General features: G+C 38.5%; 1 protein-coding gene across 6 annotated transcripts in view; it reads right to left on the bottom strand.

Annotated features, from left to right (window-relative positions):
• Positions 1 to 1022: 1022 nt before the first annotated feature.
• The window catches only part of SCLY (selenocysteine lyase), a 31902-nt gene continuing 18424 nt past the window's right edge, over positions 1023 to 14500 (bottom strand). For all 6 annotated transcript variants that reach the window (XM_063440967.1, XM_063440966.1, XM_063440965.1 and 3 more), the window contains exons 7-13: positions 13532 to 13696; positions 11761 to 11867; positions 9523 to 9559; positions 5644 to 5727; positions 3223 to 3322; positions 2252 to 2327; positions 1023 to 1559 (exon numbers count right to left, since the gene is read on the bottom strand). In XM_063440967.1, the coding sequence (XP_063297037.1) occupies positions 1361 to 1559; positions 2252 to 2327; positions 3223 to 3322; positions 5644 to 5727; positions 9523 to 9559; positions 11761 to 11867; positions 13532 to 13696 (768 nt within the window). In that variant the 3' untranslated portion in view covers positions 1023 to 1360. The remainder of the gene's footprint in view (positions 1560 to 2251; positions 2328 to 3222; positions 3323 to 5643; positions 5728 to 9522; positions 9560 to 11760; positions 11868 to 13531; positions 13697 to 14500) is intronic.

The following is a 14500-nucleotide window of genomic DNA, read 5'->3' as shown; positions in this document are numbered from 1 at the left end:
TTCCAGTGATAAAAAATGCCCTTGTGTTTAATTTATGTAAGTAAGGACTATGGAGAATGCATGCCATTGCTACACAGGTATCCATGGAATTATCACGATTACTTCAAAGACAAAAAAAATAATAGCAAACACCTTAGTGGGCCTGGCTCGCACAGGTGTAATGTCCTTCGATACAAGGACATCAATATAGTTCCAATGTCCATTAATGATTAAGGAAATGTACAGTGTCTGTTACCTGTTATTGTCTTATGGCTAAAGGAAATTTCTGTGTGGTTTATGGCTTCGGTCTAATAAGGCGTGTTCGCAAGTTTGCATGTAAATAATAAATGTACTTACAGAGTCTTTTCAAAATACACTCTAGTAATATACAGTTTGTTAAATAATGAATCACTTTCAAAGTGAGGAGTAAAGTCTCCTGTGAGTGTCCATCGCAACATATAAAATGCGTCTGACCGGCGAAACAAAGATTTAATTTTAGAAACATGCTCATTGGTAGTGTTTGACACATAGGAGATAAAACATACAAAATACAAAAATTAATTACAACAGATTTAAATACGGATACAGAATATAGAAACGTGTATTCTTAGCAAATTGTAGTATTTTAATTTATTCCTACTAACCTGTTACATAATATTTACATTTAATACCAAACCAGTTTTCATTTCACCATCTGATAAATGTCTGAAATTCTTACCCAGAACTCTCCATTCATGTGCCTATTTAATCACCTGTGAAAGGAAATATGTCATTCTGTACCATGGGACTCGCTGGGTTAGTAGAGCACATTATTACCTTGAAAATATAGCATTACATAAAAGCAGATACAGCAATATTTGCATAAAAATATTTATTTAAAGCAGAACAATATGCAATAAAAAGTGTACAAGTGTAAAAGTGCTTTCTCTCCCACACACTTTTTATTTAGCGAGAGACAGCTTTAACCCCTTAAGGACCAAACTTCTGGAATAAAAGGGAATCATGACATGTCACACATGTCATGTGTCCTTAAGGGGTTAATTAATTGCATAACTTCAAGTGTGATCTAGGGACTAATGATCCTCTGACCTTTACCCTGATCTTGCCCAGGCCCTGTTTACATGAGTGCCTAAATCCAGTGCTCAGTGTTTGCTAGAGTCTATTCTGGACTACGTCATTTGTTCCCGATATTAGTTTACTCAAATTTCACCATGTTTAATTATGTCCTGAATATGTGAGTTTTCATTTATAACTTAAAGGGGGCTTCCATCTTTTTCCATAATTAAAAAAAAAAAAAAAAATTGTTAATTTGTGTTTCCCTGAAATATTTGTCCTTGTACGTACTTCCTATTTTCATTCATAGATTTACAATCACCACACCCTACTGTGCAATGAGATTCTCTGTATCCAGTATGTCTCCTTTCTTGGTTTCCTTGTCTTCATGACACTGTGCTGCTTGCCCAAGGTCTTTCACGATCATGTCGATATCGTCCCGAGAGGTTTCTCTGCCAACGCTAAGCCGTATTGCCCCACGTGCAGCCACCAGTGGCACGCCACTGTTCAGGAGCACAGGAGATGGTCTGTGAAGAAACATTAAAACATTTTACACAAATATCTGCCAGGATTCGTACTAGCTCAATGAATCGTTGAATTTTTTGGAAATCCCATGTTGCTCACCATTTAATGTACAGGGGAAACAAGAGGCCCACACTATGCTAACTATTTTAGGAACAATCTTTGGGAGCAGCCACATTTTAAGAGATTAATCCTGGTGTCGACCTCGTTTGTCCTTTATACATTTGTAAAATGTTTACGGCAACAATATGGTAAAACATGAAATAACATAACATGAAATTTGAATCTGTAGATCTACCAAGATTCCCAAATTTCAGATGTCTCTTAAAACATATTTTAATATTTCAAAAGCTTATGCATGTAAGAGGAAGTCATGAAGTGTTAAGTGATATTCTCTGCAACAAACACATACCCTGTAAAGTCTTTGAAATCAGGATCTCTACTTCCAGGGATTTATACCACTGCTAACAATGTTCCTGTGTTTTTGTTAGCACTAGATCTATCAGCTTGCAGTAATTTGCTATGTTTATAAGCTACAGTAATAAAGTTTAAAAAAAATACAATCAACGAATACGGTTTTCCCAGCTGTTTCCAGAATCAAATGCGCTTTTGAAGCAACAATTTGAAAACATTGCTCGTGCTCCAGAATCAAGTGTACTTTTGGTGCAACAATTTGAAAACATTGTTCATGCTTTACCGGTCTCCTCGGTCAGAATGACAAGCAGCTCCAACACTAGCCAGAAGATGGCGACATTGAGACAACCACTCACGACCTGTCAAATGCAAAACAATAAGGTTCAGCAAAGATCAGACATGCTATGAGACATGAGAAGGAATACCTTTAAGCTAATGTTCTCCAAGTGGACTGATGCACATTCTGTTCTTTGAAATACTTCTAGAATGCAAATCAGTGTTTTTCATTTAGTACACTCAGTTACTATCAGGTATGCAATGATCATTATCAACACAGTATGCGGCAACTGCTTTGTAAAAAAAATTGTCTGTAAACAAAAGAATACGATCTGTGAGTGCGCCTCCAAGGGCAGCTAGAAGTAGAGAGATTAAAGTGTATATACAGTACGTAGTATTAATTATTATTCAGGAATACTGAAGAGAACATTATAGTGAATGGTAAATAGATTGCATAATTCAGGATAAAACCGTCTTTGCAGTGTTGGAGATTTTTTCCAAGTTTTGCAAGTTTGGCTTTAAGGTGAAAAGAATAGTCGTATTTGTTTAACAATTTAGTATATATATCCCAAAGGAAACATTTAATTATACTTATGTTTAATAAATATTATATATATATTTTTTTTAAATATTCAATGATACATTTTTTTTATTGGGGTATATCTGAAAACAGCTTGCAAAAGCTGCAGATCTCTTCTCTGCTTCCTTTGCAAGCCCTCCCCTTCTAACCCCGCCCGGACCGTTTATGGCTATCCAATCACAGACTTCCCAATGCAGCTCAATGAAAAGTCTTTGCAAGGCAGGTGCTCTGGGCAATTTTATTGTCTCTCGAGTTTAGCTCCACCGAGCTAGCCAACCAGGAAGTAACAGAAACAACCCACATGTTTGGCGCAAACTGTTTTTTTTATTTTAATCACATCTTAAGAAAACTATCGATCTAATAATATTAATTATGTTAATATAATGATTTTATATTACCAAGGATGGATGGTTTCAGTAGTGATACACTGCAGGTGTTCGGAAGTCGCTCTGTCCCAGGAAAGTGAGAGTTAAATCGGATCCTGTCACCAAACACAGTCTGTAAGTTAAGAAACCATTTATTTATACATCAAGGTTAAAAGACTCTAACCTTCTCTATGTATTGAGCAGAGAGCATTGGGTCAGCATATAGGGACTCTTAATGAGTATTGACACAGCTGAACTAACATTGTGTCCCAGAAAATGTTTATTTTTATTTCATAGAATTGTAATGTGACCCTTTTAACATTTTTTTTAAGAGTTTTTTTTTTGTCTCTTGCTTTGACATAGTACAATTATCCTGCTTGTGTCTATATATTTAGTATTTTTTTTCTTATTTTTTTTATTTTTTTTGGGGGGGGGGAGATTATAAAGCAACATCATGCATATTTTTGTTATGCAAATTATAAGGCTGATTTACTCTATGGGCTTTTTTTTCTTGTTACACCACGGGGAAGCCGATTCACATTTTTGTAACTAGATGGAAGTAAACCTGAGGTCAGCCAACATATTATACATGAGTTTTGATCAAATGAGGAGGGCGTAAAAAAGAACAGTGAAGTGTATAGTTGTTTTGTTTTTGTTTTTTTAAATCATGTTAACATTATAAAACTTGAAAGCAGTAATTTTCACTGGTTTTTCCTTTTCAGTAATTATACATAAAACAAAATAGTCCCTACTTAATTTTATGTACAAGTTGACATTTCAAACAAATTTGCAAAAGATAAAAATTAGTTTAAAATGTATTTAAAAACAAATCCACATTCAACCAGAGGGCAATGTGGAAACACGCGACTGCATCACAGCGGCTTATCCCGACGAAGGGTTCACAAGACCCTTTTTTGACTCCTTTCCCAGACGAAACACCCGCAAGGTCCCTACTCACCCTCTCTCCCCTAACGACCTGGGAATTTATACCCTAGGTTCGCTGACTAACCAGCAATGCGGGTGGGGACCCCAACCTACCCAGGACGGCAAAAATCGAGTACGCCTAGACCTACCGAACAGGCACCATCAGGCCCAACACCAAGCAGCACTTCCCAGTTCCCCCCAAATCCCTAGCAAACAATAATCGGACTCCCAGGACTTACGCGAGGGGCCCTGCAAACATGCGGCTACCCACTGGCAGACGATAACCCTATATCACGACTGATAGCGCAATGGACTCTTGTAGTCCTCCACGCAAACTCTGGCTAGGCCGGACATCCGATCATGCTATAAGTCGTTAAACCTAATTGCGAAAAATCGTATACACTATAATCACCAAGCTAAGGACACATGCACATCCTCACTTAACATTTGTATACTGTTATACCTCTAGCTGTAGACATGTTAGTAGGCGTACTTAAAGTTCATGGTTACTTACAACACATGTTTAAGCACCAGTTTCCTCGTGTAATAAAATTAAATTGTGCATGACCTGCTAGTGCCATATGGAATTAAGCTGTACAATCACTTGTAGACTGTTCATGCGGATAGGACACAGAATTTTGCTTGTACTCCACGCACAAAGAAAATAAAGAATTAAAAAAACAAAAACAAAAAAAAATCCACATTGAGCGGTGTAATATCTACTAATCAGTTGTCAAGTCAGTTAAATCTAAGAATATACACTTCAGAAAACCAAAATTAGAACATGGAGCACAACTGTAACAGTGCAGGATTATTCCATAAAGTGTGAATTATCAGGAATTCCAAGTGAATTTAAATCTTTATGCCCAAAATTTGAAATTCACTTTGAATTAGCAACAATTTACACTTTAGTGATTAGCCCTAGTAGTCTTTTGAAAAATCTGCATTTACAGATTTGTTTTTTTTTATTGAAAATGATGCTAATTGTGGGTCCCAAACTGGATCAGGAGAGATGCTGCCATTTCCAGCAGGTGTCACTCTTTAATAATAATAATAATAATAATAAAATAAAAAAAAAAAAATATCAGCTAAACAAAATTAGAATCAACATGCAAATTTCTTTACTTATGAAATGTTAAATTATTTATGTATTTGTGAACTATACAATCTGTATTAAATACAAAAACGCAGTCTTCCCAGAATTAAAAGAAGCATAAAAAAAACATAATTAAAAGGAGAAGAAATAATAAAACAATAAACTATTACAGACCCCAACAAGTACTTTTAAAATGAAATGCTGTGCAAGTGCTACAGTGAACAAAATCAATTATAAACACCTATCTGAGTGACATGCTCTGTACGGTGCTATAATAACAAATTTGAATACCCAAGATCATAGTTACAATAACCCCTGAGCTACAGGTTATCTTGCACCAATGATTTGCACATCTTTTATTGTGTGATTTCTTGCATTCATTGGCATGCATTTTACACATACACATACACAAGCCACACACTGTTTTCCCTCACCTTTAATTTCTGTTCCAGGTAATCCCGAGTACTCTTCATGTGAGCATGATATGAACTACAATGTAATGATACCAACTCTGCAGCCTGTGGAAAAGGAATATTGAATAAGTCACATAATTAAAAGCTGCTGCCAAGCTATTCCACCTTACTAAATCACAGCTTGGATGAGCAGAAAACCAAATCCCAAGTTTGAAGCTGTCAGAATTTATTGAATGTTAAGGCCAAGCTAGGGAAACAAAGAGCTTTTCTCCCTATGATACTTTAGGTGTGCCATGAAACATCAGGTATCAGTTAGATCCCTGTATAACAGAGGATTTAAATTTTAGAGAATCGTCTGACAACAATACATTCTGTTACAAGAATGTAGCTCCCCTTTGACAGATAGAAGTTTTTTTTTCTCTCTCGCCCGGATTTACATGGACTGAAGGTCTCGAGACTGATTTAAAGGGGAGACCATTGGGAGAACACACAGAAGGGTGATAATGTATACCCTATCGCTTTTGACACAGTTAACAGAGATAGGCTGTCTCAGGAGGCCGCAATACCTCTACCCTCGACCGTCCAAGTTTTAGGGTGGACAAAGAGTCGAGGGGACTGCACCCTTAATATTACCTGGCGCATTATAAGACCAGGTGTTCATATCTGTGCTGTTTATGCCAAAACATCAAGCAATTAAACTTAACACGTTCAAGTTTAGTTACATGCTCATTTTTATATTTATATATAGATTGACCTGCCCTTCTCCTTTTCAGTCCTTTCCATGATGCTGTAGTGGTTTGGTGAGAGTCAGAGACTTTTGGGGAGTATGAAAATAGCAACGCATTTGACCTGGACAATACGAGTAGATAATCATACACAGTCATAAAACAGATAATTCTGTTACAGACGAAATGGCTATTGAAGTTGTTTCCCTAAATGTAAAAGGGTTGTATACCCCTAATAAGAGAAGATTATAAAATGATTAAAAGCTGATGTAGCCTTAATACAGGAAACATATATCCCAAAAACTGAGAAAATATGACTTCCTGATCACATCTTTACATCGGTATATACCTCTGGCTCACAGAAAGCAAAATGGAGTGGCCATCCAGATTTCTCAGACCATACAAGATAATGAAGAGAGATACATTCTCTCAAAGGATATAATTGGTAATAGAAATATTAATATTCTGACCATACATGCACCAAAACACTTGATTCTGGAAATACATAGCTACCCTTCTAGCCCCCATATCCCAAGAACCACTAATTATAGGTAGGGACTTTATTGCAAGGCCATGTTTGACTGTCGACAGAAGTAAGGGGCATGGTGGCCCATGGTCACATGGCATGGGACGACAAGACAAACTGTTTTCCCAGTTTATACATAGACCAGCGCTGATTGATATGTAGCGGGAACATCACCCAGACACCACAGATTATACTTTCTATTCCAATCCACACAATACATATTTTCACATAGACATATTCTTAGTGAACAGACCCATGAAACATTTGATAACCAAGTCTGAAATAGGGAGCATCATAGAAACATAGAATGTGGCGGCAGATAAGAACCATTCGGCCCATGGTCTGATCCTGCTGTTATTATGATTCACATAAGAGCATCTACATCCAAACCACCATATATAGACATGGCACCCAAATGACTCTCTGCTGCGAGATAAGAATACGGTAGAGGATGTTACACAAAAATTACAGACAAACATTGCAAAGAACACCTAATGAGAAATCTCCTTATTTACTCTATGGTCAGTCCACAAGTCGGTCATGAGAGGACACTTAATTAGTTTAGCCTCGAAAAGGAAGAAAACAAAGTCACAAACCCTGTTGGAATTACAACCTGCCCTTAAGACACAGACTCACTTGGCAAAGCCTTTACCTTTTTTAGTGAATTGTATAATTACTCTCTTAGAAACATAAGTTAAATAATGCTTTCTACAAGGAGGCTCTACACAAATATTTTACCTCCCTTAGTTTACCAAGCCTACCAGAGGAACCAGTTTCCTTATTGGACACTGAGCTCATGGAAGACAAGACTTCCAATGCGATTCCGACACTTAAAGAATATAAAACTCCAGGAGCAGATGGTTTCATGGATCCTAGTATAAAACTTTTCGAGAAACACTCATTCCACACTTAGCAAAACTTTTCAATATCCAAAGACATGAAGAAGACCTTACATAGGAAACATTGATGACAGATGTAGTGCTAATCCCTAAAGAAGGAAAAGACCTTACGAGAGTGGAAATTATAGAGCCATATCTTTAATTAATAATGATGTTAATCTTAGCGCATACCCTAGCAGCCAGAGTCAAACCCATACTTCAGAAACTAATACACAGCGACCAAGTCGACTATATTCCCAATAGACAGTTATTTAAAAACATGAGGAAGACAGTGGTTTTTACTTGGGTAATAAAGGATAAAAGAACACCTTCACAGGTGCGATCATTGGACGCTGGAAAAGTATAAAAGGAATCCAGGTAAGTACCGATCATAATAAACTTTTGGCATATGCTGATGATGTCCTGCTTACAATAACTGGTCTGATAGATTCACTTCCACATTTATTTAATACCATAAAACACTTTGGAGCAATAACTGGATATAAAATAAAATAATACATATAATAACATTTCGAGAAATCTAGTGCCATGCCCTTGAAACTATCGACTGCCAAACTCATTACTACAACTAAGACTTATGGCCTACCAGTAAAACCAGAGATGATTAAATACCGAGAAACCAACCTCACCTCAGATCCGATGACCCTCTTCAGAGCCAACTACTCCCCCCCTTGTTTCAGACTCTTAGGAAGAATATAGATTCCTGGGAAACTAAGGCGATTTTGTGGCTTGGCAGACTGTATTCAATTCAAATTCATTTATTGCCCCGCCTTCCTATTTTCTTCCCTCACCATATCGGTCACTAAAATGTACCTTGACATCCTACAGACTGCATTGGCAGGCTTATTTGGAATGATAAGTGAGATCGAATAGCAAGGAAATTATTGTACAAACCCAAGAGAAGGGGAGGTTTGGGTTTACTTAACCTGATTAGGTATTATTACGTGGCCCGACTAGCCCAGATTGTGTCATGACATGCCCCACCAGGTGTCGAGAAATGGGTAGATCAACAGTCTACCTTGATCTCCCATAGTTTAGTTTGTGGCTGGGAGGATCACAGAGAGCCATGTATAATTACTTAATGCTCGCCATCCTTAATTCCCACAAAGTATGGGACAGAGTCCGTGATAGATTTAGCCTATCAGTTGCTTCCTCCCCTATGGGTTGGATCCACAGGATTTTGGAAAAATAGAAGAAGCTGAGAAATCCCCAGGGATTTCTTCTGCTATATCCAAGTTATTGACTATACAACTGAAGAAAAGGTTAAAAGGACAGCTAAACAAGAGCTTACTTATTTTGAAATCCTATGCAATTAACCAATGTGCAGAAAGGGTTTATCTCTCCCATAGTTATGGTTATATCTGCTCTAACTCCTTAATGTGGAGTAAGCAGTGTGACGACGACGACGACGACGACCTGGGGAAAGTGTTGGAGGGAGAGATGTGGAAGGACACTTGGGACACTGCACATCCACCTCTATTTTGGTTACCAAAAAGTAACAAATGCGTAATATATTAATATAGAGGAAAAAACGTAATGTGTAAAATATTACTCTGCTTATATACAACTCCAGTTAAACTAGTCAGCCTGCTCGAGAGAGTGTGGACACATTTTTTTGTTTGTGGGCATTTTTCTTTAGGACAGTGGACTTTTTCTGTTGGATTGTGTTTTCACGTATGCCAGTGGTTGCACTCAATAAATGATGTTGTAGATCATCAGAAAAGCCCATGCAGGATTCTTTGTGGCTCACCTTCCCCAGTCCAGCAATCATTGGTGTATTCTCTGTGCTATGAGAGAAAACACAAAAATGTACATGAATAGTTCAACAAAGATACTACATCACACTTAATTCACAATAAATTAGATTAAATAAAATGCATTAACTCAATTAGTGTTTATGTCTCCTGCATTTATAGACTGACTTAAAACAGCCCATTCACTTACTGACAGTGCAGTGTAAAATTAGCACTGGTACAACTCACAAGCTGATATTGCACAGCTCCATATTGGACCGTATTTGGACAGTATTACTATTTTATATGTAAACAGAGATTTCTATATGATTTTTTTTATTATTATTGTTTTGTATTTTTGCAGTGCATAAGAGTATAACAGGCAAACTAGAGGTACCCTGATGTCAATCCTCAAGCAGTGCATCAAGCATTATATTTTATGGTAGTAGAGTAGACATGGACAATTTTATAATAATAGAAACCGGAATATTCTGAAAGGAGTTAGATCAGAGAGACAATAACGCTAAGCAGAAGAAACTCCTAAGCGAAGCAGCCGCAATGGTATAGTGGTGCATGTTGTGTCAAACTAGATGTGCCTGAACAGTTTGGTATTAGATATGATAGTACATGCAGTGTGTTCATGAGTGTACTACGATGCTGGTACAAGCGAAGAACTGAGTGTTACAGGCTAGATATGTGTGGGTGCGTTAGTATTGCGTATTCTTCATGGTATAGTTACAGGCTTGGGATATCACGGGATCCCCCTCTTGGTGTGTGCTTGCGTGTGGCATGGATATCGACTAACCGTTATGCTACAACATGTGGGCATGTACAAAACTCAACTTACCAAGTCCCAGATATCTGAGCGTTCTGTATAGATATAGGAATATAGATGTATGCAGGTATTTTGAAATCAGGGGGATAATCCAGCTTGTGGGAGACCTCCCCGGCTGTGTGTTTGGGGTGCAAAGTCCCGGACCAGCTTATGCCTCGGCTTGGTAACAGGCTTTGGGGGTGGCGTGGCAACAAGAGGCAAAGTACAAGTGCTACCCATAGCCCCGGGGCGTCATGAAGGCCTGCATCTTTGAACCACAAACTTTGTTATTCGCGTAGGAGGCAGAGTTCTTTCCTTCCAGGGGACAGAGTTGGATCCCGGCAGACTGTGGCGTCGGATCCTCCTTGTCACAGGGAATTCATCCCTGGTGGTCTTCTGCCCGGATGGGCTCAGCGTGTGAGGCTGCAACGTTGCTTTGAAAGGAGCGCCCAGGGGGGTCCCACTCGTCTCCCGCCTCCCTTCTCTCTGTGTATTCTCTGCAGCCGGTGCGTTTGGTGTCTCAAGGTGGACAGATAATTTGTCCCATAAGCTGTTCAGGGTCTGGGCCATGCGTGGTAGTATGAACTTACATGCACTCTGCATGGTCCTCACACCATGCTTTGCACAAGGCTTGGTCATCAGCCATCTTGGGATAAACTGCCCTGTCTGTGATTCTCAGCCGGGTGGGTACTTAAGCACAGCGGTGTGCAGAGGTGGTCGCCCATGGGGACCTGGATAACCCCCCCCCCCCCCCAATGCCGTATAGGGTCTTGTGTTTACCGTCATCTGCTGGGTAGTATAATCACCGGTTTGGGTTAGTGTCAGTATCCGGCACAGAGTTAGCTTCGATTTTCTGGCTCAGATGCAGGGCCTCAGACAAAGCATCTGATCCAATCAGCGGTCAGGCCCCACTCCCCTTCTATGTGAATTTTGTCCACTGGGCATCATGTTGGAATCAATAATTCACAACCACTTACAATCAGTATTTTTGTTAGACATTCCTTATTTAAAATACAGGGACACAGTCACAAAAACGATGGTTAGGACAATGCACAGTCAGCATTCTAATAATTCTAGATTATATACAGGGAATATTACTTGTCAGGAGAAGCAACTTAATTTTCTTTTAAGGGTTTGTTAATGCTTGCCATCATATCCCTTGTTTTAGAGATAATCTGACTTATGGTTATTTTATTTTTTTAAATAAGATTTATTTTTACATACTAGTCAGATTTAGTAAAACGTATTAATCTGCAAGCCATCCTCCACAGTCAAAGTTACTTTTTGCTTTATATTACAAAATGCTATTAGACAGCATTACTAAGCCAACAACACATCTTCATGTTTTAGTCCTATGAGAGAGTGAGGTGCATGATCCAAGGCATTGCTGTAAAATATATTGAAAAGGTAATTCTAATCAAATGCAGACAACAATTCTCACCCTGGTCGAAAGTTGCGTTCCTGTCCTCCTCCATAAAAAACAGGAAGCAGTGGATTTAATTGCCCAATGCCATTGACGTATAGTGCTCCAATACGCGGCCCATAGAACTGCATCAAAACATCAGAAACAGCGTAAATGGGTGCATTTAAATTCACATTAGTGGACGTATATCTACATTGTCATTTTTGCCACACATGTTTAGCTGTGAGTGCAATTATCTCAGTTATACAGGATTTAGCAATATTAACAGTGATAACATATTCTGATAGCCACATCCATCTGAGAAAGGCGAGAGAGGTCAATGAAATGCACGATGGGACACAACTATTTGTGGTTAAGACTAAGCTCACGATTTGTTCTCAGAGCTATTTATAAGAAGAAAAATTATTATTTAGGAGTCCACTGTGGACTGGTAACCAGCTATACATGAACATGTCTATTTTGCACTAAATTTACTTTAGCTGTACGTATTTAGTGTGAATGTTTCCTTCTATAGGTTTTAAAAAATGGTTTGTTAGAACATATTGTGCTATGAGGATGTGCGCATGTCAGATTTGCAGGAATTTTAGAATAGACAATTGAAATAAGATTACAGCACATTTACTACGAGGCTTTCTTGAAATGTTTATTATCCGTCCAGTCAAATATATACATAGTGTTTCTCCTTTGCAGAGTATCTCCTGTTGGTAAATGCTCTCTTTACAAAAGCTTGACCGTAACCTATTGTTGTATTGATAGCACGCAGACAGTGTGTTTCCCTTACAGCTGAGACCAGGGCCACCAAACCATCTCCTGCTCTGATCGGTCTATAACTTCTCTATCTTACCAGCCTATTCTTCAAAGCACCAACTTAAATCATTACGATCATCTCCCCACGGAAAGCTAGCATAGGTCATTATTACACAACCTGCTGTATTTTGTATTTCCATAGGGGTTTCCTAAATGTCCAATTGATTCAATTCTTCTCTATGAGGAGATGCTGATTGGCCAGGACTGTGTTTGAATTGTGCTGGCTCTGCCCCTAATCTGCCTCCTTGTCAGTCTCAGCCAATCAATGCAATTTAACTTATAGTTACCGAGTAGCCCATCTTTCTTAAGATGTGTTATATATTCTTTTTGGGCCAACTCTGCTGCATCCCAAGTCACTCGTCAGCATCTGTATCTCTCACAAGAGAGTTCTAGGTATTGCACACTAGTAAGTGGCAACTCTGCTGTATCGAAAATACAGAGTAGCACTTGATACATACAGGGTTCTTGTCAGAATGCTTAATAGCCATCTTTTGTTAAACAAAGACATTTGGTCACCAGAGGACTGTATTCTTTATCTAAATGATGAAATAAATTTGGTATGATTGCAGAATTATAATGGACTGTGGCTTTGGAAGTTTGAGTACCACTAGTGAGAGATAAGGAAATTTATCCAAGAGAACATACACCTTAGTTTATTTATTTTTTCTATTCTGAAATTATCAAGACGCAAGTAAAAACTATAACAGTTCATCAGAAGAGAGATCATTGAAACTAAAAATATGAAGGTTTTCATCATGTTGGGGAATTTGAAGACCACCCCCTTCTTACTCAACTAGGAGCATAAACTGGGTAGTTCCAAGTTTAAAACTAAAACCTCTTCTCCAGTCTGGAGATAAATTGGAGACTAAAACCAACACACTCATGTCTCCATGCTAAAGCTTATTAGTCATTAGCGGAATGTAGTGCCTGCAATGTTGCAGTCTATCACTAAGCATTAAAGCACATCACACCCTCTGAGTACCTTGTGTCCCACAACGGTCAAGTAATCCACTCCCAATTCTCGTACATCCACCTCCACCTTCCCCAGGGCTTGTGCTGCGTCTGTGTGCAGCAGGATTTTTGGGAATCGCTGGGCTATACGTTTCAATGAAATGGAAGACAAGCGATTTGACAAATCACCTATAGGCTACAGGGAGAGAGCAAAAGACAAATGAAAACAAGATACAGCTATGCATAATGTGTAGTAAACTGGCAGCATACATAACTGTAATTGTGAATATCTAATGATCTGCCCATTATTTAAATTTTTGAATCCCATATTGCATGAATGGTAGTCATTATCCCTGGAATTTTTTCCCAAAATACCCATTTTGACAGACACTGAGACCTTTAATAGTCCACGTTTGGAATTTCTGTACACACAAATCTGATGGTTTAGTACAGGGATAGGCAACCTTTGGCACTCCAGATGTTGTAGACTACATCCCCCATAATGCTCTAACACACATAATGCTGGCAAAGCATCATGGGAGGTGTAGTCCAAAACATCAGCAGTGCCGAAGGTTGCCTATGCCTGGTTTAGTATATGCAAACTGGAGCCGTGCAAGTTTGACATATTCATGTTTCTTTACCATCGTTTGTTAATGCTCATATGGGAAGTTTTCGGCCTTATTCACGGCTTTATATTTGTGTTTACTCAATAAATGCTGTTTTAAAAGAAAGAGACAGGCAACATTTCGACACAATAATTATCTTTATCAAGCTTGATGAAGACATGTAGCATGCTGAATTGTTGCCTACCTTTTTGAATGACTAAATATAACACCATTATGGCTTTCTTGCTGAGGTGCCAATTCTTTACTACCATTGGTTTGTAGCTCCTTGCAACCTCACCTGCTTATAGTTGTTGTCATTACTGTACTCTCGAACATGCGCAAGAGTACAAAACGGGATCTAAGAGGCTGTGTAATCTTCCACAGATAAAATCATG

The sequence above is a fragment of the Pelobates fuscus genome, chromosome 2 (assembly GCF_036172605.1).
Source record: "Pelobates fuscus isolate aPelFus1 chromosome 2, aPelFus1.pri, whole genome shotgun sequence".
Classification (NCBI taxonomy): Eukaryota; Metazoa; Chordata; class Amphibia; order Anura; family Pelobatidae; genus Pelobates; species Pelobates fuscus.
This window is presented reverse-complemented; position numbering and strand designations above follow the sequence as displayed.